The sequence below is a fragment of the Mytilus californianus genome, unplaced genomic scaffold, assembly GCF_021869535.1.
Source record: "Mytilus californianus isolate M0D057914Y unplaced genomic scaffold, xbMytCali1.0.p SCAF_8, whole genome shotgun sequence".
In the NCBI taxonomy this organism is placed as follows: Eukaryota; Metazoa; Mollusca; class Bivalvia; order Mytilida; family Mytilidae; genus Mytilus; species Mytilus californianus.
Genome location: NW_026262734.1, coordinates 83,775,979 through 83,800,313, shown reverse-complemented (window position 1 = coordinate 83,800,313; position 24,335 = coordinate 83,775,979). Strand labels below are relative to the sequence as shown.

Sequence of the window (24,335 nt, the reverse complement as noted above, 5' to 3'; positions counted from 1 at the left end):
TGATCAGTCTTACGTTTTCTATATTGCCTTTTGTGGACTATTGTGTTTCAGTTGGTATTTTATGTAGCCATGGTGTTGTCAGTTTATTTTAAACTTATCAGTTTGAATTTCCCTTTTGTATCCTTCGTCTATCTATTTCGGAGGCATGTGAATCAGAATACTTAGTAAGCCACATCAATAACGAAATTGAGTAGTATTATATATAATAATAAAAATAGAAAAGAACGACTGTGGCTATTTATTCATATTAAAAGAATATATATACTAAAAGACAGTTAATTTTCAGACATGAACTCTTGGCATCTGGGCTATGAATACTCTCAAAATAAAATTCAGAATATTTGGTTTGTTTGTTGGTGAGACATTACACGCTTTAAGTCACGGTAATGTGTAATTTGTAAATTGACTTAGATGTGAGTTACTTTTGTGCTATTCTTCTCCGTATCTCCTACAGCAAGTTTGATATATCTTCACGTGACCTTTTTTTTTCTTGACAATGTGACAGTTTAGTATAAAAAATCAATCTGCGTTTAACTATTTTTATTCTTGAAAATTAATATATCCGTAAAGTATTCTATTCTCCTTAGCCTGCAGTTCCAACACTGAAAATATACATGATATATGAGCATATAATGATCTACACAATTTCAGGGAAGCAAGCAGGGGCTTACAACGTACATGTTTTTTTTTTATAACTTTTCTTCGAAAAAAGTGGTTATCTATTTAAAAAGTTGCGAAGTGTAAATGTCCTCCATTTCCTATCCCTTCATGAAAAAAACCCATTCAGTTACGTAATACGGAATTCATGTAATCATGCTATGTAATAAATTACCTTTCACTATGTTATCATTCATGTGGTTCAATACATATTTACCATTTGTTTAAATGTAACCTTTGGCTAACGGTTGAGTTATTAAGTTTGCCAAATACGTTGCTGGTAACTCTCAAGCTGGTAAATATGGCTTTGTTAATCCAACACATGTCCTATACTACTGACTGTTTCAATGTGTTAAGTTTGAATGTTAACACTCTTACCTGTCTTATAGAAAACGTGGTGTGACATCATAACTCAACTAGAGGCTCCCAAGAGTCTGTCTTGCTCATCTTGGTCTTTGTGAATATCAAACAAAGGACACTCTAAAACATCATAGACGAGAATATACCATGACAAAAATCTCTACATGGTGATCTTGTATTACTGATCTTTTCGTCTGTTTAGTTTCTTTGACTTGTTAACAAATCTTGCCTTGCTGATACTTTTTGTAATTTAAAGGTTGTAATCATCTGTCATAATGAGGTTTAACAGAAAAAAATGTGTCTCTCTAAATATCATACTTTTCATGAAAAAAGGCAAAAAAAACCAAAAAAAAAAACAAAATGGCAATAACTCCTATATGAAAATTTGTACAACCATTTTGACGTATATATGGACAACGGGTAGAGCTGATTATTCTGAGCATATTTTTTTTCCTTTCAGATTTTCTTTACTTATAACGTTACAAAAAAATAATAGACAAAACTTGCTTTTTACCCCTATATTCTACTTTAAGCGATGTTCATGTTGGTTGGTAGGCAGGCCTATCTGACACATTTTTAAGTACCTAGATGTGATTGTGGCCAAGTTTTGTTAAATTTGTTTCAGTAGTTTCAGAGGAGAAGATTTTTGTAAAAGATTACAATAATTGTCAAAACATTGTCAAACATTGACTATAAAGGGCAATTGACAAATTTGATCATGTTGACTTATTTGTAGATCTTCCTTTGCTAAACATATATACTGTTTACAGTTTATCTCTATATATTATGATATTTAAGATAATAATAAAAATCTAAAATTTCCATAAAATTACCAATTCTGATTAATAGATCAATAGGTTGTATGATGCGTCTGAAAATTGTAGGGCAGATACATTTTGTTCTGATGCTTACCGCTGTCAGATTTGCTCAAAATGCTTTAGTTTCAGAGATATAAGCCAAAAACTGCATTTTACCCTAATGTTCTTTTTTAAGCCATGGCGACCATCTTGGTTGATGAGCGGGTTCATCGGATACATCTTTTAAACAAGATACCCTAAAGGATAATTTAGGCCAAGTTTAGTTTCATTTGGCTCAGTAGTTTCAGAGGAGAAGATTTTTTGTAAAACTTAAAGGACGACGACGACGACAACGAGGACGATGGACGACGGACGCCAAGTGATGAAAAAAGCTCACTTAGCCAAGTGGGCCATATAAGCTAAAAAAGCTGTATTTTTAAATGTGTTTGTTTCTATCAACCAGTGTCACATATGTAAATGATTTAATCACCTCTTCTCACAAACAAAGAAGTTCCGTGCAGAACATTCCCTATCGTTCCAATGAAGTTTACCATCTCTATACAAGTGAGTGGCAAGACAGTTTTCATAATACCGACCATTTGGCTCTTTCGGTCCCCAGTCTGTAAAATCAAGGTTGGTGGAGCTATTGGTCCAAGAAAATTGTCCATCGACTTTTAAATCTCTTGCACCGAGCCAAACCTCTATGTCTCCTGAAATAGGTTTAAATGAATAAAAGTCAACTTCACATATCCTTAAACAGATAAATAAATTTTGAGAATAGGGGATTTCATTTACTGCATATAAGAATATGTGAAAAAAAGTGCTAATGATTTTTTCCCTTCCCAGCACCATTGTGTAAAAGGTAAACAATTATAGGTCAAAGCACAGCTTTGAACGTGGAGTCAACAGATGGGCTCATACCAAACAGCAAACTACAAAGGACCCTAAAATGACTACTTTAAAACAATTCAAACGGGAAAAAACATTGATATAATTTACATAAAAAAAAACAAGAAACAAGAAACCCTTAAGAATTGCATCAACAATCCCTGAACTGGCTCATGTCTATCAGCAAACCTTAGATTTCATTTTATTTTTCAGTGTAAGTTTTGTAACGTAGTTTCATTAACTGTATTTTGCCAACGTGCGTTCCCGAAGGTTCTTACGTGTTACGTACTATCATCTACTGTAGGCTTTGGAAGGAGGTTCATCAAGAAGTCATTTTCTTCAGTCGTTTGAATTTCAGCTAAATAAGCAGTTAAGTTGTTTTTACAGAAATCCTGAAAAATCCTTGTATATCAATAAACAAATCTTATATCTATAAACATTTAACTCAGTCGTCATGTCAGCGTTATACGATTTCTAAGTCAGAGTGATAATATTTACTGCTCGAAGAAATGATAAGAAATATCAGGAAACTGGCTGTAACAACCTCATACACAGATGATTAAACATGTATGTGGCTTTTTTTCATCATTTTTAGGTCTCACAAAAGTACTTTTCGTTAACAATATTTTGTTTTGCATTGATATCTATATAAGTCATTTAGGCTGTATTCGCAAATTTATAAAAACAATAATTAAAAAAATCATATTCTAATAGAATAAATAATTATAATAAACTATATAAAGATCGTGTCGGTGTAAAAAAAAATCGATGAGGGGCAATGAAATTAACAAAATTTAAGAAAAGCTGTCAAAACAAAACAAAAATATTGAAGTATAAACAGTCTTCTAAAAAAAATAAATACAACATACAAATTGCACAAAACGAACTTTAACATAAGTGTACCTTAGCATCAACCCAGGATTTTTCTGTGTACTGGATTATATAAACGGAACCCTCATGTTCTTGCCAACCATATTTCCAATTATCCTTCCCTGAGGTATTTCAAGGAATGACACAAAGATGTTGAATACATAACAACGACAAACAATTGAATACAATATCTCGCTAATTTCATTTTTACGATATGTTTATATATACTGATATACCCAGAAATATTACTCTAGTGTAATAAAAGCATTGTCCTAATCATGACTTTAGACGAGCTGAGCATGGAGTATTTATAGTCATTGTTCATAAAAAAAATCTGATATAACTGATTTAATTAACTTTACATTTGAAGTGAATGTATATATACGTTGTCAATGTATCTCTATGACGTGTCTTCCTTCAGCTTTAAACTAAAAACATTTCAATTATGATTGACTACACTGCGTCAATATAGTAGATGAAGCTGGTTATAATGCTGTGGATTCATTATTATTCGTTGAATACCAATTTTCGTTGTTTTCGTGTGTACCGGTGAACCACACATTCAAATGATCAAAGACTTACATATTTTCTTAAGGATGTGTATGCAGAAATAAGTAAAACCACGAAATCAAATACCAGCGAAAATGCAAGTTTTACTCAATCCACGAAAATTGATACCCACTAAAATAAATGAATCCACGATAACCAAATGTAAAGGTTTAAAATATACGGTACTTATTTTGTTGACATTTATGTTGATAATTTGTCCTTAGATACATGAGTCAACAGTATAACATCTATAAATTCAAAGATTAATAGACGGGGAAATGTCTTTGACATAGAAATTAATGAGACTATATTGGAGACATTTTCTTCACCGCGACCTTATACCAACAATTCGACATTTTTACAAGAGCAACACAACGGGTGCCACATATTGAGCAGCATATGCTTGCCCTTCCGTAGCACCTGAGATCACCTAAGTTTTTGGTGGGGTTCGTGTTGCTTTAGTTGTCTATGTTGTGTCTTATGTACTATTATTTGTCTGTTTGTCTTTTTCCTTTTTAGCCATGGCATTGTCAGTTTATTTTTTCGACCTATGAAATTGACTGTCCTCTGGTATCTATCGCCTCTTTTTCAACAATCCTGCCTGGTATTACTCATGTTATTTTCTAATGTAGTGTCATACATTTTGAATTTTAATGTTTTGTCCAAGATATCTTATAACGTAATTTCACTTTAACGACAACATGCAATATTATACTGTACACCAACATATTTTCTCGGATACTTTATTTCCCATTTGGCGATTTTCAATGTAGTAAACATTAAGGAGAGATTTACAGATTTACATATTTGTTACGATTTATGTTCGCGTTGTATTTTTCTTATCGCGAAAGTCGCGAAATTTAACCACTCGCGAATACTAGTTGGTTTACGGTAAAAGTATGGACTATAATTTTATATTATATGATACCTATGAAATGCAAGACAAAACTCGGTAAACATATTTAATGGCGTAGTTTTTCAGAATTATACACCTTTAATCCGTTTTTATTGGTAAATTTTAGCTTTACATTTCAAATGGTTAGATAAAGAGTGGCATGATGCCAACTAAAGCGTAATAATGTCAACTTACCTGGATTGTCTGCTCCTTCTGCAATAATTGTATATAGAAACGTATTATTATTTCAGTTGATCTAAATAACCTAATTTACTTACAAATGAATACATTTGATTTAACAACTTATAACTATGTAATTTGATAAGCACTAACATCTTTAAGTTAGCCACAAAATGTATAAACATTTCAAAATGATTAACAATGAATGACTTCACATATTAACTGAACCTGTTTGGTACTTCAGCACATGCTTTGAAACAAAACCAAAGACAATACAAGATATATATTATTTGATGCAACTCTTGTACGGAGCTAACAACTGATATAATACTTTGAAATAAGTACAGCTTAAGGAAGAATATAATTGAATACACACCACAATAAGGTACATCACAATATTCCCATCTCGTTCCTGGATCAGTGGTATAACACCATGGACCATACAACTCAGTGTCTGGATTCCGGCAGTAACTTTCATCGTCAGCTAATTTAACCGTGAATGGATGCTTGTTTGGAACTAACGAAATCCAGGCTTGGCAATTTTGTCCAAATCTTGTTTTATTGATTTTTCCAGTATAATTCTTTCCCTGCTGATCCATTCGACAATTTTGGTCTAAAATAACGCAATACAAATACAATTGGTTGAGTCAGAGTGGATGTAGTCAATATACACTTTTGGTGTTCCCTTACAAAACAAACTTCTTTTAGTCTATGATCAGTTTGTTTGACCTTAGCTCTTAGATCAAGTCATTTTGGAGGAGATATTATTTCACAAGTTTAGTTATAGCTAATTTTTCAATAAAACTTTTTTTTTTCATAAACAACATTCGCGATTCATGTTGTAAATTTACATTGTTTTTGTTGAATATATTACCATTAAAGAATCAGTTTTCATAACACGTCTTAGATATTTGCTTTCGTTTTGAAATATTTACCGCAATTGACAGAATATGAATCTAGTACAATAACACACAAATGCAGTGACAAATACTTGTAACAAGTCACTGTATGTTTATAAATCAAAGTTACAATTATTTAATGTTTACCTGTCCTTTAAAGTGTTTAAATATGAATGAAATCAATATAAAACATCACATGAACTTTATAAACGCAAAGACATCAAAATTTGTAGTATCAAAGAATATCGATGTAGCTAAGATACAAAGATGACAGACATGGTAGCAAAGTTATCATATTGAAACTAAATTAATAATGTCATAACATACTATGGGCCTGCATGGATTGTTTTGTTTTTGACGCGTAGTATTTTGTGGTGAAGTCATGTCCCAAATAATTAGTTAAGAAGTAGAACGGTGACTCCAATGCTCAACTTATCATGTTGTAGTTACAATAAATTGGTTATGTCACGTACTTTGTAAAAATTGGCATACAACGTTCGCTCGTTGGCGTACATTGTAAAATTGATAATCGGAAAAATAATGCATTAATCTCATTTATCATCTGAAATACTGCTGATTGAATTCTTTCAGAATAAGTGAACATTTGTATAGAAGGCAGATACGGTCGACAAAACACTTCATAATTTGACTTAAAATTATTCTATTTCTAATACTGAAAATTCAGAAATCAATAGTAAGACATTGACAGAGAACAAAAAAAAAAAAAAACACAACTGTGAAAAGCATATCCATGAAAGACATATCTGTAAAATTTCATTTTAAGACTTACCTGGTTTTGGTGAGATAGTTATGCCATCTAAAAAAAGTAAAATATGAGTTGTCATCATATCTGTTCAATTGAAATATTCAAAATAAATTACGAAATTCATTTATGTTAATAATTCCCGATCTCTTTCTAGCTGAAGGCAACAAAAGACATACTGCTGACTTGTTATCCAAGAAAACAGTGTTTCATTCAACGGAAAACAAACCTGTTTAAACATCCCAAAATGCAATTGTAAGTGTTGAAACCTCTTTAAGACGGGTTACTCAATTAGTGTTTGATAGTGAGGCATTTATTGAATTTTAACCTGAGGAATGCTAAACAAGAATCATTCAATTCAAATTGTATTAATTTACTTTTGAGCAACTTCACCATTTTTAGTCACGCTTATACCTTTTCGTTAAGTCGGAAGCATTACTGAAGTGACAATATATCAGAAGGGAAACATAGTAACGGGATATTCATCACAACTAAGGAATAGAAAACAAAATAAAAATCCCTAGACCAAAAAAACGAAAAACCAAGAAAGAGCAAATTAAAGTACTATACACACTACTAAAACAAAATAAAATTAAGAAGCACGAACCCCTATAAAACAGCGGGAAGTCTAAAGTTTTTTGGGAAACATTACTTGTAGAATGCACATGTCCAATAAATTTTTTTTTTTTTTTTTTAATTTCTGAATGATTTGTGGAAGGCATTCCGAATCGTGGTTGTTATAAAGTTTTGAAATATCAGATATTGAAATTTCAGAGGCTGCCAATATTAAAACTGTCTATTCCATTTGGTTTAAAATAAAAATAAAAAACGGCGATTAAAAAATAATCGAATTATAGTAAGCATTTCATGTCAATATTAGTCAGTTCTAATATGTCAATTTTCTCATTGCAAGGAAATAAATAATATGATATCCTGTTAGTTTCAATGATTATATGTGTAACATAGCAATATCTTGATTTGTCATCTAATCAAATGTAAATAATGCATCATTGTACATCGCCTTTTTATAAGTTAACAGATGGACACACCAATTTTTGTTTAAAAAAACCCAACAATTACAACAATTTTTTCTAATCATGGATTTAAAGTAATTCCCTATGTGTCGTTATAAAAAGGATAAGCTTAAACATAGATTTTTACTATCTTATATCCAAGGATATTTTTTGGCAATGTGTATCTGTTTCACTTAATCAATGCTATTTGCATACTGTGTATCGTGATTTGTAAACAGCATTGTAAATATGCGAGTCATTGCTCAAACACAATTGTATTTTTTTACAAGATTTGTGCAATAAAACATTAAAAGACATTACAAGTAAATTAACGATCAATCAAACAAACACACATTCAGTTTAAATCATACCACAAAATGGTACAGTGCAATATTCCCATCTGAATTCAGAGTCAGTTGTATAACACCAAGGTCCTAATGGTTCATTATCAGGATTTCGACAATAATTCTGTTGGTCTGCTAACTTATCTGTGAAATCATGTGAATGGGGATACCTTTCTGACCAATTTTGGCAGGTTCGGCCTGTGTCTGTCGCACTCACGGTTCCAGTATAATCCACACCCAGCTGATTATCTTTACAGTCTTTTGCTTTATTGGTAAAAAGTACAAACATAGTTCAATGACTGATTAGTAAAGGTTTAAAATTTTGACTTGATCAATTGGTAACTGTCAACTTTTACGCATGTCATAAGAGTATATCCTTAAATACGATATCAGAAGCCCACATCGCATGATCGTGTGTTCACTACTTCTTTAGAATTATCTTAAGACTTATACTATCACAATATTCAATGAATAAATATAAATCATAAATAGATCCGTAGCTTAGAAATGTTTAGCATTAAAACAAGTAATAAGAGTAGCATTACGTTTGTTATCAAAATGAATGCTATTGAATCTTCCTCTTTATACGTAGATGCGTTTGCAATTCAGAATCGTCACTAATGTTACTGTTTAATAATCACTAATAAATCCCAAATTATAATAACGCAAGATTGTTGGTTGAATTCTTGAAATACATTTTCATTTCTAGAACTCAATGGCACAAAACAGGATTTATAACTAGAACTCAATGGCGGATATAGAATGTGGAGTACCCGATGTGTATTTGCTCGCCAGACAATATATCGAGCCTATTCATCTAGATCACGCCTTGTGTTTATGCAAACATCTATGTCACAGACAGAGAATGGTTTGATTTTCCAAAATATCTGAGTTTTTATTTTTAGTTATTTTTAGTATGATTTGAGGTTTTTCAACCATAAACTGGAAATATTTCTAGTTTAAAGCAGACTATTACACTTGTTTTGAGAATACTATGGAAACGCTTAAGTATCGTTTGGGGTTGAGGATCAAGTTGTTTATTCGATTTACATTTAATTCTTTTACATGCTATTCCAGGTGTCATTTTTTTCTAATTTAATTTTAAAAAATTGGTGAAAAAACTGTATCACAATTTTTTTTTTCTGGCAGATTTTTTTATCAGTACATTCTATCATCCTTGTCTGACAATTTGATGTTGAAAAAGCCGATCATTAATGAACAAACACAGTTTAATTTAGGGTATCATACTTCAAAAAGTTCATTTAAAGACATGCATTCTTGAACAATTCACGCGCAAATGTGTGTAATCGTGCTTTACGTCAGTAACGTATCCCACGTAAGTGTATTTTAACCTATGTACTTTTATATCGGATCAATAAAAGCAAATTTCAAACGCGATATGCTTACATTGTTTAAGATACATTCCATTTAGACGTGACTGTCGTTAAACCAATTAAACATATACAATCAGTGTTAAAGTTGGATTATAATTCAAGCTCCCTTTACGTTCGTTTTAACCTTTCGTCCAAAATATAAGAAACCTGTGGTCAGTCAAATAGGTGTTTTAACTAGTTATAATTTGATATCGCGTATTTATCAAATTAAAAACATCATTTAAAACTCTACCAAGGCGCGTTTATTTCAATATTGAAATAATACAAAAAGAGCTGAAATCAAGCAACATTAATTTCCTATACGATATGAACATGATACTTGCAATTCCAGGTTTCACACGCGCGTGTTATCTCGATATAACTAAAAAGCTTAACAAGATTTAAGACAAGTGGAAAACCAACAGGTCTACAAATCTTAAAGAAAATTTGTTTATAGACATAACATTTCCATTTAATCTTTCTTGATGGTCTCACCTGGTTTTGTTGTAATATCAACGTCATCTGAAAAACAATAATTCCTGATTAATTGAGATTTTAAAAATTAAAGAGAAAATAATTGAATAGTGCATTATATATTTGTATGTGTCATGCACGAACTACTTCTTGTATATGCATTGGCTTCTCATTTTGGTATAAATACAATATATGTACATTAATGGAAATTATAAAATATGTTTGTATGAGCTTAGAAACAGGACGAAAAGCGTAGCCTGTTTTGTAGCGAGAGGGTTCAAATTTTTAGGTAGGTCCGGTAAGGGCCGATTTGGCCTCAAAATTCAGGTTCATCTGATGAAAGATTTTGGACACTTTTTAAACACTTAAGTGTCTACTTCAGTCGATTCAATTAGTTTATGTGAAAGATTTGAACTGATTTAGTCATTAAAGACGCTCAAATTCAAGCTTAAATATGAAAAATCTATCAAATATGCCATAATATGTCACTTTTCAGATGGTTTTTGTCAAAAATGAAAGTGGCCGCATCCGTGTTCATTCTCAACCTTTATATATGTTATGTATTATCATCAAATACAACTTACATTTAAATATTAAGAATGAACACAAATGCGGCCACTTCCATTTCAGACGGAAACCGTCTAAAAATTAACCAAAATGCTAAAATTTCGAAGATTTAAGTAATTTAGCATGACTTAATGATGCTAGTACCCGATATATATGCATTGTATTGTCAAAAACAGCCCATATTTATGTAACAGAAGTATTCTTCTTTCCAATAAATAGCTAAAAATTTACATTTTAACAATTTTGTAAAACTGCTATATTTTGGGGCCAAAAAGGGGTCTTACTGGGCCTATTCCTTTCACTTTATGGTTTATGTATTTCAAACCCCAAATTTGTAATATGACTTTGTGAGGTAATCATATTATTTAACAAAAAAATGTCAAATGACAGTTCACAAAACACAAATTAGAAAACTAGACATTAACCAGTTAAGACAGTTTCCTCCGAATCTCGAACGACTAGGGGTAAACAGATCCTGCTCTCCGTGTTGCACACACGGTGTTGCTATTTTCGTTCACATTCGGTTATCATGGTTCCAAAGTTGCAATAACTGATAAAAATAATAGTTTTGAAGTTTAATTTAGTATGCATGTATTTCAAATTATTATGACGTCTTGCACGATTATTTTATTGTTTTGCTTTGACGCCTCACTGCGACGTCACACACTGGTTCTCCGGTAAAGCGCCCAACGTCCGAGTAAAAAATGATAAAATATAAATTGCAGCAAAACTTGTAAATAAAGAAAATGGAACATCCTCATAGTATATTCTATCCAACATATAAATTTCAGCATGTAATATGCTACCGTTAATTTGTAATGATCGAGACAGTTTAGATGAAAAAAATGTCAAAAAAATACATTTAACGTCATTTTATTTCCTTTGACGTCGTTATCTGATAGCGTGATTTTCAATACCAAAAATGCTAAAAACTTTGAAATCATCATTTTAACGGTGTTTTGTTATCTTTATTAATTCTCAAAAACTTTAATGTGCGTTTTTCTTGTGAGTTGAAATTACCACAAATTAAGGTGATACATTTTCCTGTGGACTGTTTCCTTGTGAACTAATACGCCAAAAAAAATCGACTCAGCGTGTTGGTCTTGTACAAAGCAGAATAAATATTAATATCGTATTAACATGCTTTCGACCCGAATATGCATATAGTTTGCCGCTGAATGCTCCTCCTCTTCCTCCCCCACCTCACCATCATCATCATCATCATCTAGTTTGCCAATCTGTGTTACTATGAATTATCATTGATGTAGTCATATTTATAAATATTTTCAAAATGCACAAGAATGGTATATAATGCATTCATCCCTTGCTTTAAATAGTTTGAATAACTAAGAATTTTCTTTTGTAGACGAAACACAACCCTTGAATCTTGATTGGTTACTTCCTTTGATATTCAATAATACTTTTTTCCTTGGTATCGGAAATTGAAATTTTAATATAGGAGAGTGACGAGACGTGTTTATATCAGATCAAAGGATTAAACGAATCACACTTTGATAATGTTTAAAGTTATTATAATACTGCAATTTTAGAGGAGAAATGATTGATTGATTGTTGTTTTCTGAACGTACAGTGGCAAATATTTCATGTAGAATTATGACCGAGAGAAGAATTTTCAAACAATAAATAAGATGTTGCATGCGTTGTCGTTAAAAAAGAATTAAAAAAAAAAACCCAACTCCAATAGAAATAAACAAAACCATGACGAGAGAGAGAGAGACGACAAAATCAAAAACAAACAGCTAAAAATAAAATATAAAAACATTTTCAATAGATTTGTTATTCATAGTATAGGCAACCCTCTTTGTTGGTTGGTTGTAGCATATTAATCTCACCGACTTTAATTTTAAAAGAGACCATTAAAAACGACCAACTAAACAGCTTCTCCTTGTAGATACTCTTATACTAGTAGTATTATGATTTGATTGGTTTTTTTGGTGTTTTAACGCCACTTTTAAGCACCGCTTTTGGGCTATTTCGTAGCGGCCAGTTTTTATTGGTGGAGGAAGCCGGAGTGCCCGGAGAAAACCACCGACCTTCGATAGGAAAACTGACTATCATAGTCAATTAAGATTGGAGTCGAGTGCACCCGCACGAGCGGGGTTCGAACTCACAACCTCAGTGTTGACTGGCTAGTGATTACAGTAGTAACTACTTAGACCACTCTGCCACCGAGGCCTAGTAGTATTATGAATCCTATTCCGCTTGAATATCTGATATCTATTTGAAATAACCCAAGATATATGAGGTGGTTTATAGAATAGAAAATAATGTCCCCCCCCCCTAAAAAATAAAGAATGAAGAAAAATAGGCAATCAAATAAAGAATAGAAAATAATGGGGTGTGAAAATCATAATTGTATAAAAAATAAGAATAAGGTAAAAAAAATACTAATTTCAGAAATAAATAATTTACAGAATAATGAAACTTTGCGTTTTCTGCATATCAAATATATTATTGATAATTGACAATAGACAAGTAGATCATTTGGAATGAAATGTTGAACTGGTCGTAATCGGAACTGGTTTTTGGAAATTAGCGATGCAAATTATATACATCCATAAGCATCGGTATTTTTCTCCAAAATCACGATCTTGCACGAGTTAACGTATCATTTCGTTCCGAAGCGCTATTTTGGATTTATCTTCATCATTTACGCCCAGATGTAAAAGAACAGAAAGAGTTGATGAGCTATATGACCAAAAAGGACCTAAAAAAATAGCCAAATCAGTCGAAGATTAACTTTGCCCGATGGAGTTGAAACCTTAGTTTCTTTATAATTTCAAAATTTATCAATGGATAATTAAAGGGAATTGAAAAGAATTGCAGAATCAAAACGGCTCTTTCGTCGACATAATTCCTACATCTTCAGTTTCATATTTGTAAGATCCATAACTCATTATAATTTAAAAAAAAACCCAATTTATTGGTAAGGGCTGGAAGACTGATGCTTGAGGACGGATGACATTTTCTTAGATTTTTTGGGGGTATTTTTAGTACCAATAAATGTTAAATATATTTTAATATTCTCCAAAACAATTGATTAATAGGCAATGTTTTAATATTTTGTTGGACAGTTGGGCAATCAAGGATAAAATCTAGTTCTAGTGATCGAATTTTTACTCTATCGGATTTCAGATTTCTCTTAATGTCGGTTAACAACCGGTACTGTCTCTGTTATAAAACTCAATGTTCAGCTTCTCAGTACTAGTACCTCATATGACAAACCAAATATGATCAAATATACCACCTGTCATCTTAACTTCTGTTTATTATCCCAGATATCCAAATTATCACAAAGAAATTAAAATGGTCTTTTTCTCCCCCGTTTGGTTTTAATCAGATATTCAGATATTAATCAAAATTGATAAATGGTATAATTTGTGCAGTAGAGTGACAGATTAAAATAAAGGGGGTTGGGGTACGGGGCAGTGTCGTCATACGTATGTCGTTGATACAGACAACAAGATTTATCATGTCAATATTATGATACAACAGGAAATTTTCATATGCAGGATCTGAACACAAGAATTTTACAGAATAATCATATTTCTTACTGAATAGAGAAAAATGGCCTAAAGAATTACAGAATACAGAAAAGTAGACCCCCTCCCCTAATCCAGACCGTCATATATATCATATTGTGACGGATAGTTTTGTTGATCTATTTAACTGTTTTAATTTTCGAAAAGAATATTTGTTCAAGGTGTTGTTAATAAATGTAACGGACAATATATAGCATGCCCTCTCAGCCGACGTCGTAATTTCATTTAAATGAAAGAAAATATTTAAAAGCTTGTTTCCCTGTGCAACATGATATAAAACTCATTAGGCAGAGCAATTTTAATGGCTACTTGCATAATTGTTAAATCGTATTAAATTCGGTATCAAATTTATATTAATAATAAACGTTACATATCTTGAATATTGAAAACAGGTTAAAATTATTTACTTGCATTAATATTGATATTTATCATAATTTATATTTAGTAGTAAATACAGAAGTTTTGAATATTTGATAAATAGCCTGCTGTTTAATCCGTATCGCCCAACTTTGATGCGCACCCATTATCACACCCCTCTATCGCATGTCTACCCTTTATCGCACCCCTATTGGGATTTCTCATTTATGACAGTAGTGATTCCGACTAAATTTACATGAAGTCCGATGTTTGTTAAACTAGATTTTTATATTTCAAAAGTGCACATTTTACTCACCAGTCTCAAAGTAGTCTCTTGTTTATTACAGTATACTTGTTGTTAAATTGTTGGTTTATTGTTGCTATTTTTTTATTAACAGGTTTTATTCAGAATGTGTTTTGTATAGTACAGCATTACTTAAGGAGGATAAAAAGAACTGAATGAACTACCATACAAATCACGAACAAACAAAAAATACAATAAGCAAAATATTTCAATGGACAACAGAACCTAAATTGTAAGGTAACCCAATAAGCAGTTCCTATATATGATAAAACTTTTAAAACATGGCAAAAATAAATAAATCTGAATGTGACCCTGGTGCTTTAGATCAGTAAGCAGTTCTTATACACTCTCCTGTTTAAATCTGTGATAAAGCGTATACATGGCAAAATCCGTATCACATGCGTGATACGGATTTTGCCATGTATTATTCTCTATAAAAACATCCGGTTCGGTTTTTTTCTAGGTCTGAGAAAAATGCAACTGTGTTACGCTTAAACAATTAATTAATATAAATTGTCACATAGTGTCTTCTTATGTCGATAATTACAATGTATGTTATTGATCTGTAAGTTATATATTCGCCGTCCGTTATAATTATCTAATATATTTATTTGGCATGCAGTGCGGACGTGATAGAAAGCACTCTTTACCAAAACGTCAACGGAGATTACATTCCACGGAGGTTACATTTCGATGATTTCGTCATTTATAAAACATAATACGTGTATCTGAAGATTGAAGTTGTACTAAAATTAAATGTTGACACCGATATCGATCTGTTGGATGTAAAACATTTTTTCAAAATAGGTGTTTGTTTAGAATAGACCATTCCACGGAGATTACATGCTTAACAAATCTCTGCAGTTTTCAACTTTCTTTAGTTTTTCAGACTGATATGATTTGGAATAAATGACCATAGTTATAAACAAAATTATTTATGGTAACCTTATAATCAAATTTAACTCATATCACACTCAATGTTGTGCTTAATATTTTGTCCTGCTTGGTCTTTTTTCCGTTAACGGAAATTACAGGTTTACGAAAAAAATATTTTGACGGCCGTACCGATCACTATCGTTGTGCAACATGTACTTAACTTTATAAAAATTAAAAATATAGATAATAAAGAAATATAAAAATCTCAGATATAAGTATAACAAGCTACGGGTATATATAACTCGAGGTCGTTAGTTTTGCTTTCTTACGGTGGGACAAATTAACGTCATAAAATGGGCGCTTTAACGGAGAACCAGTGCACAACGCTAAAGCTAATTTTTATGGTTTGATTTTGAGAGGCAATTTTGCTTTCAACTTTGAAACCTAAATTTAGCCATAAAATTTTGATTGATGGCTACAAAGGCTAACCTTAAATGCGTTTGTCATGTTTGTTACTGCAAAATATTTCTTATAATTTCCCCCCAAAATTATAAAATATCTTATCATTCCATATGATGAGGACGATAATCTAATGCATTTTTCACGTTTAGCTGATTATAATTTAGGAGATTTTAAATAATTTTTGCAACAAACTCGGTAAAAATTGGAAAGACTGGAATATCCGGATAGTCAGTTTCATATTATCCAAAATTCAGGTCTGTCAAATTTTACCGAGTCAGTTATACTCCAAAAGTGAAGCTTTATAATTCACCTAGAAAATAACACAAACCAAAAGAAGCGAGATCTGCAAAACGGTCTTTTAAAGACAAAATTAAAAAAATAAACTGACAATTTAATAAGACAAAAAGTGAACCAACAGTATACAAATTACAATGCAACATTGAAGACTGACCAACACGAATTCCTACCACCCTTTACTTAATTTAATTAAGCAGGCCTCAAATGGACTATTTACGTTCACAACTGTGAAACAAATATTCAACTATGGTCAACCAACTCGTGAAGACGTCCGTAAAAGTTTCGAAAGGATGATTTGAAATTAACAAGTTGGAACTAGTGGCTAGTAAACAATGATATTTATCTTTCATAAACCCAAATAAGGAAGTGACTGTTACAGATACAGATGTACAACATATTGTAAATGTTCCATCTAATAGTGCTAAAAAACCCAATGACTTCTGCTGTAATTGTTTATACTTACTAATTTTAAAATGGTGTTATCATTTCAAACCTCATTTCAAACTTCTCCAAAGTAACAGCCAATAAAGAGAGAGAAAAATAAAAAATATTAGAACAAAATATACTTATGCAACCTACCGCATAACGGAATACTGCAATATTCCCAGAATATATCACGGTCAGATGTAAATATGCAACCTACCACATAACGGAATACTGCACTCTTCCCATAAGACATCTGGGTTAGATGTAAAACACCAAGGTCCATTAGGGTCTGCATCAGGATTTCGGCAATAGTTATGTTGATCTGTTTGTATTTCGTTATTTATAGATATTCCTGCCCAACTCTTGCAGTTATGTCCACTGCGTGTTGTACTTACGGTTCCTTTATAAGCCAAACCCTTCGTATTTTGCAGACATTCTTTTGCTTTATTGGAACATATATAAAATTATTCAGTATTCTAAAAATTATGTGTAAATTATTACATTTTTAAGTTTACAACTAGGAACCCATTTAGAAAGTCAATACAAATAAACTATGGATACATAACTAGCTGAGTTCAGTTAACCGCAAATACAGTATAATGATGTTTTCTTTCTCTAGAATGTTAAGGTGAATCTCCTTCCATCAAGATCAATGTTGATCGCGTGCATACTTTCCGGAAAGGTCGTCAATCTAAATAGGTCTATAAAATGTAGCGTATTTTTTCAAAGCCAGATTTACCTAAACTAACATATACACGCACACAGATTGTTTTGATTCTATATTAGACATTACTTATTGCAAATGTTCCATTTAATAGTGTTAAAAATAAAAACAATGACTTCTACTGTAATTTTTGTTATACTTAATAATTTTAACATGGTGTCATCATTTGAATCCTCATTTCCAACTTCTGAAAACTTGTAAAGTAACAGCCAATAAAGAGAGAGCAACATGGAAAATATTAAAACAAATTAATTATACTTATAAAACCTACCACATAACGGAATACTGCAAAATTCTTGTAAAGTAACAGCCAATAAAGAGAGAGCATCATGGAAAATATTAAAACAAATTAATTATACTTATAAAACCTACCACATAACGGAATACTGCAAAATTCTTGTAAAGTAACAGCCAATAAAGAGAGAGCAACATGGAAAATATTAAAACAAATTAATTATACGTATAAAACCTACCATATAACGGAATACTGCAAAATTCCCAGAACATATCAGGGTCAGATGAAAATATGCAAACTACCACATAATGGTATATCGCAATATTCCCAGAATATCTCAGGGTCAGATGTAGATATGCAACATACCACATAAGGGAATACTGCAATGTTCCCAGAATATATCAGGGTCAGATATAAATATACAATCTACCACAAAGGAAATACTGCAATGTTCCCAGAATATATCAGGGTCAGATGTAAATACGCAACCTACCACACAAGAGAATGCTGCAATGTTCCCAGAATATATCAGGGTCAGATGTAAATATGCAACCTATCACATAAGAGAATGCTGCAATGTTCCCAGAATATATCAGGGTCAGATGTAAATATGCAACCTACTACATCAGAGAATACTGCAATGTTCCCAGAATATATCAGGTTCAGATGTATATATGCAACTTACCACATAACGGAATACTGCAAAATTCCCAGAATACTTCAGGGTCAGTTGTAAAACACCAAGGTCCATTTGAGGATGCATCAGGATTTCGGCAATAGTTATGTTGAGCTGTTTGCAATTCGTCATTAATAGTTATTCCTGCCCAACTCTTGCAATTACGTCCAGTGATTGTTGTACTTACGGTTCCATTATAAGCCAAACCCATTGTATTTTGCAGACATTCTTTAGCTTTATTAGAACAACAATAAAATCATCAGATCTCAAATAACTACTTATAAATTGTTACAATTTTAAGTTCACAAATAGGAACATATTTATACAGTCAATACAAATAAACTACGGATACATAACTAGCTGATTTAAGTTAAGCGCAATTACAGTATAATGACGTTTTATTTCTCTAGAGTATTAAGGTAAATCTTCTACCATCAAGATCAATGTTGATCGCATGCATACCTTCCTGAAAGGTAGTCAATCTATAATAGGTCTATATAATGTGGTGTATTTTTTCAAAGCCAGTTTTACCTAAACTAACACATACACCCACAAAGATTGCGTTGATTCAATATAAGACATGACTTATACGTATTCATTTAGTGTAACATGTTAAAATGCTTGTAATTTCAAATAAAAAAAGAAGTGAAAAATTTACATAAGATAATGAAGATGATTTTTTAAAATTTTTTTGTGACTTAGTCATGTTAATTACTTGGATATGAACTCATTTGGATATTGTTACAAATATTCACACCGAACCGTCGATATATCAACATTGACTCCTTTTTGTTTCTTTGAGTAAATTTCTTTCGATCTTTTTGGTTACAAGCATTTAAAATCATGCCGTTTGTATAAACCGCCTTAAATATGTTCATACCTGCTATATGTATTGCCAAAACACAAACAACCAAGATACCACAGAAGAGTACATAGCCATTTGAACGCGTCATCATGTTCTACAAAGCACAGTGACATCAGTTAATCTTGTTTCTAAATCAACACACACCAGAGTAAACAAACATGACAAAGGTAAACATCATTGGTTATAGCATATTCAGTGCATAATATTTACGATTTTTCAATTTTCGTCTTACATGATTGTTACTTGGAAACATGTATGGTAAATGTAAACGATTATGATGTTACTCATTTAAAAAGAAAAACATACTTTATGGCACTAACAAACTTAATTTTGAATTCACGGAGAGCTTCCTTGGATAAAAAATTTCTCATTTTATAAAGAGCAGAAAATATTGTTATATATTCTTAACACACTTTAAAGACTTTTATTGCACAATTTGCTAATTATATATATATTTGGTGTACAGCATTCCATCACGTATCCTTGATACGTTCATTATTGAATATCCAGGAAGACTACTTACTCTAATTGATTTTATAATAATTAAGGCTTGGTAATATCCATTGTTATTACAGTCAATCGTGATAAGCTATAAAGTCATACAGTAATTACCTGCGATACCAGTTATCGGTTCTTTTCTTTGCGAAAAAAGAACTGATCATGAAGTAGTCGAAATAATTTACACGTGAAACCTTTTGGTGAAATATTTACTATATATTTTACTATTTAAGTTTGTATTGGAAGTATAATCATAAATACTTTTGGAAAATTGCAGCCTGATAAAAGAAAAGTTTCTTTATTATGAAATTGTGTTTTCCTTTAAAATGTTAGCCTATCTTTTTATTTGCAGATTTCGCCCAAATTAAATTACCCATAGTTTTACCTGTTTCTTTGTTTGTAAACAAATATATTACAATCATCAATTATATTTACAATTTGTCGGACAACTATCTTTGTTATAATCAACAAATATCTGACACTTGGCAAACATACAAGTCATGTGAAAAGAAGAATATTTGATTTGTATTTATTATAAAAGTAATATGTACACAAAAAAATGTATGATAAGAAGGTGGAAATTTGTTAAACTCTATTTCCCCTTTAAAAAAAAATAGGTTATGTTATATTAAAACATGTCCTATCAAGTTTTACTGTTATCCACTTTACATAAAAGTAAAGTTACGATATCATGAAAACTACTGGAGGTCATTTCACAATGTTTCATGCATTATCCTTATCTTCATGGAGGACATATGATTTAATGAGATCTCATTAACACAGCAAAACAGCAAAGAACGTCAGTCAAAAATTTACGAGACGGATTTTATTATAGTGTACCAACTTTGATCGGTTTTGTATTAAACACTAACATCTTAGCTAATTGAAGTCATGTAAGAATGACTCTTCTAGTTAAGACCTATATCAGTAGATTTTCGTTTGGTTTTTCTTTTATAAATAATTAATAACTTCACTGAATAAATATGTAATTTTAAATCAGTAGGGATTGTGGTATCTTGATCTTTACTTATTTTACAAGATTGGATTTTCAATTCAAAACATAGTTTAACAATGATTTATTAATATGCCATACACCAAACTAAGTATTTGCAGTTAGACAATATAACACTTTTTTTATCACTACATAAATTTAACAGTTCTAGCAGAAAGCAAAATGCGATAGACATTTTATACTACGAGTGTAGCAACTGGAAATTAAAAACTTTAAGCTTTCCATACGTTTTCAAATGATGATATGTTATGATTGGTGCTATTTGATACTGAGTGTTGTACACGAAAACGCATAATTTGAATTCCAAATCTATTATACGTCTACATTTTTTAAAATAAACTTAAAAGAAAAATAACAAATTGAAGTGCAAAATAGAAAAAGGTGCTACAAACCAACACAGTTACTAATAAACTTCTCATTTACAAACTTAAAAGAAACGAAGATCGTCATATTGAAACAATCAACAATCTATTTCATTTTAACAAATTGATAAACATTTCTCTCTTGTTCCATAGAACACCAGTGTTTTATTACTGTATAAACCGCGTTGCATACACACTTATCAGGTCCTTGTTGAAAGTGTTCTAAAGTTGACATACAAATATGATTTCGTAATTTTCATCAGGTTTTTTAAATTATATTTTTTTTGCTACTAGCAGCAATTAAGCCACAATTGTTGAAATGGCCAAAACGATACCGTAAATGTAAATTATAAATTAACAAAGAAACACCATTTAAGGTAGATGTATAATACACTTAAAAATAAAATGCTTACCTCTGAAATCGTGTTCGCCACTTGAACAAAATATACATGGCAATGTTTTATATATTCTAACTGTTTGCTGAATCAGCAAATTATAATAACTGTAACCTTCAACTATAATTGTGTTAAACGTGACATGTTTGTCACACCGGTCAAAATAATTTTCAAAAATGACCAAGGTTATAATAATTACAATTATCTATTTCAATATTACTTTTGCTCAATTGATACACAATGTTGTCTATCTTACTTTATCGGTCAAGTTATCTTATTAATATACAAATGCACAATTCAACAATATTCATAGAATACATGTAACTATATCAAGAATTCAAATATAGAAACCTATTGAAAGATCGATCGAACAACGCATTAAATCAAGTATTCACAAATAGAATGAAATAATTATCAGTTGTTTTCGGTCACAAACAAACAATACTGAGTTTAATTGGCAATACAGATTGTTCTAAAGTTTCTCATCTCGAGAACGTTGGTAATTTGATGTCCGTTAGATGTACACTTGATAAAACATACAAATATGACTTTGGATGACTGATTATTTCATGGTGTACTATTACAACAATCATAATAATATATCATAAAGGAATTCGAAGTTGTATCAACAGACAGTATAGCATAAACTTTTGTTTAAAAAAAAAACATTGAAATTGAAATATGGCTATCCAGTCACTATTGGTATATCTGTTCAGAACAACATTTAGATATAAGAAGATGTGATATAAATGCAAATGAGACAACTCTCCATCCAAGTCATAGATTGTTTTCTTAAGATGGTACATAACACTACAGGAAGATAACTCTGTAAAAACCAGCTGAACGATTTAATTACGTTCTATTGTTCAGGACATATTAAGCTTATCAATGATCAAAATTGGCTTCAGTCAAACTTCTATTTGTGCAACGAAAATTTTCCGATAAAGTTTGTGGTTCATTCCTTTTAAATTTTTATATTTTTGTCATAGAGTCAAAGTAAATATTTTGTCAAAATTTTATGAAAATTAAACGAGCCAAATTAATTTTAGCGAAAGTGTTTGGTACCATCTGAATTCTTTACAGTTTACATTTCTGAGTTGAAATGGTAGGATATTCATATACAGTTATAATTTGATCATGAACTTCGCTATGAAAGATGATCACAACCTTTTGTTAAATCAGTTGACAGATATCACACCAGATTTATATTTCAATGGCTATTTGTTAATGGCGGTTAATTTTCCAAGTGAGATTTAAACCAATTATCAGTAATGGAACAAACTGTTAAAATAACACAGCTGATTATATTTGAATTTTGCGATAGTGGGCAGATATGTGATATTTATAAATAGTGATAATTGAGTATAGCATGCTTTAAAATCGAATTATGGAATGCCAATATAGAAATATTAACACTATTTCATGTCAATGGTGGTGACCTCTATTTTCTAAATAAAAGCACATTCTTTTTTATTTAGTACACGTAGATCTGGGTTTTCTTTGCATACAATAAGCTAATAGTAGTATACCGCTCTACAATGGTCATAAATCCATTTATTAAAACATATCAGGGTCACAAAGAGGGAAACACATCAACTAGAAAACGAAACGGAATAACAGAAACACTAAACTGCCACATAAACAAATCCAAAATACATAGAAACGGACTATGCGATAACAACTGCCATATTCTCGACTTGGTACAGAACATTGTAAGAATACAACAATATAAAATGACGTCATGTGCCCTGTTTTGGCTTCAAACTTATTATTGTACATTTTTGTTATCCGTGTATTCTCCAGTATGTTATAATATTTAACAAAAGTAAGACTTTTAAAGGTGAAAATGTAAGTGTTTTGTATATTATTGAAAAACAAATCACATGTTGTAATGCCATGCAGTGTACATATATGTGAACTCCGAAAGACACAAAAGACCTTGTCAATTTGAATTTTGATTGAAATAGTTCCGATATATAGCGATTAAAGAATACAAGTGATCGTTGCGACATAGAACATCTTTAACACATTTTGGAGTTTTATATATTGATATCTATATATTTTAAATGTGTCTTTAGAATAATTTAACATATTTCCAATAAAAAGAATACAATACATTTTACTTTGGCTTATGTTGACTGCTGTAACAATTCTATATTGAAGAAAATAAATCAACTAGATGCTTAAATTATATAAAACTATTTTAACAAGCTAAATATTCATTTAATAGGAATAAGAAAAAGTTACATTTAAAGACATGAAATATTGACCATAAACACAATATTTTTCTTCTTCATTGTAATCAGAATATAACCAAAAAGTAATCAGGATAACAAGGAATTTTGAAAAGTAGTTGATTAAATTAAATAACATGTAATCAGATTCTTGGCAGATAAATGGTTACATTGATTACCTGAAAAAATGTAATCAATTAAAGCTGATTAATGATTATAGTTACAAATACCCTAAGCCTGGTTTTGGAACTGCGATAATGTTCATAGGACTAACAATCGTATTACAGATACAGGTATACTATCCAACGTATTGCAGTCATTTGAAACCAGAGTCACTTAATACATTTAGAACTGTACACATGTTTTTACTACACACGTACATCGAAGGAATAACCATTCCTATGTAAGTGTATGGTGCCG

The 24,335-nt window shown here is 31.0% G+C and overlaps 1 protein-coding gene across 1 annotated transcript; it reads right to left on the bottom strand.

Moving 5' to 3' along the window:
* Positions 1–10,060: 10,060 nt before the first annotated feature.
* LOC127712872 (plasminogen-like) lies at positions 10,061–18,760 on the bottom strand. Its single transcript, XM_052219476.1, has 4 exons — positions 18,559–18,760; positions 17,132–17,356; positions 11,837–11,875; positions 10,061–10,110 (listed from the first exon to the last, which is right to left on the bottom strand). The coding sequence occupies exons 1-4, from the start codon at positions 18,758–18,760 to the stop codon at positions 10,061–10,063; spliced, it is 516 nt and encodes a 171-aa protein (XP_052075436.1).
* Positions 18,761–24,335: the final 5,575 nt, after the last annotated feature.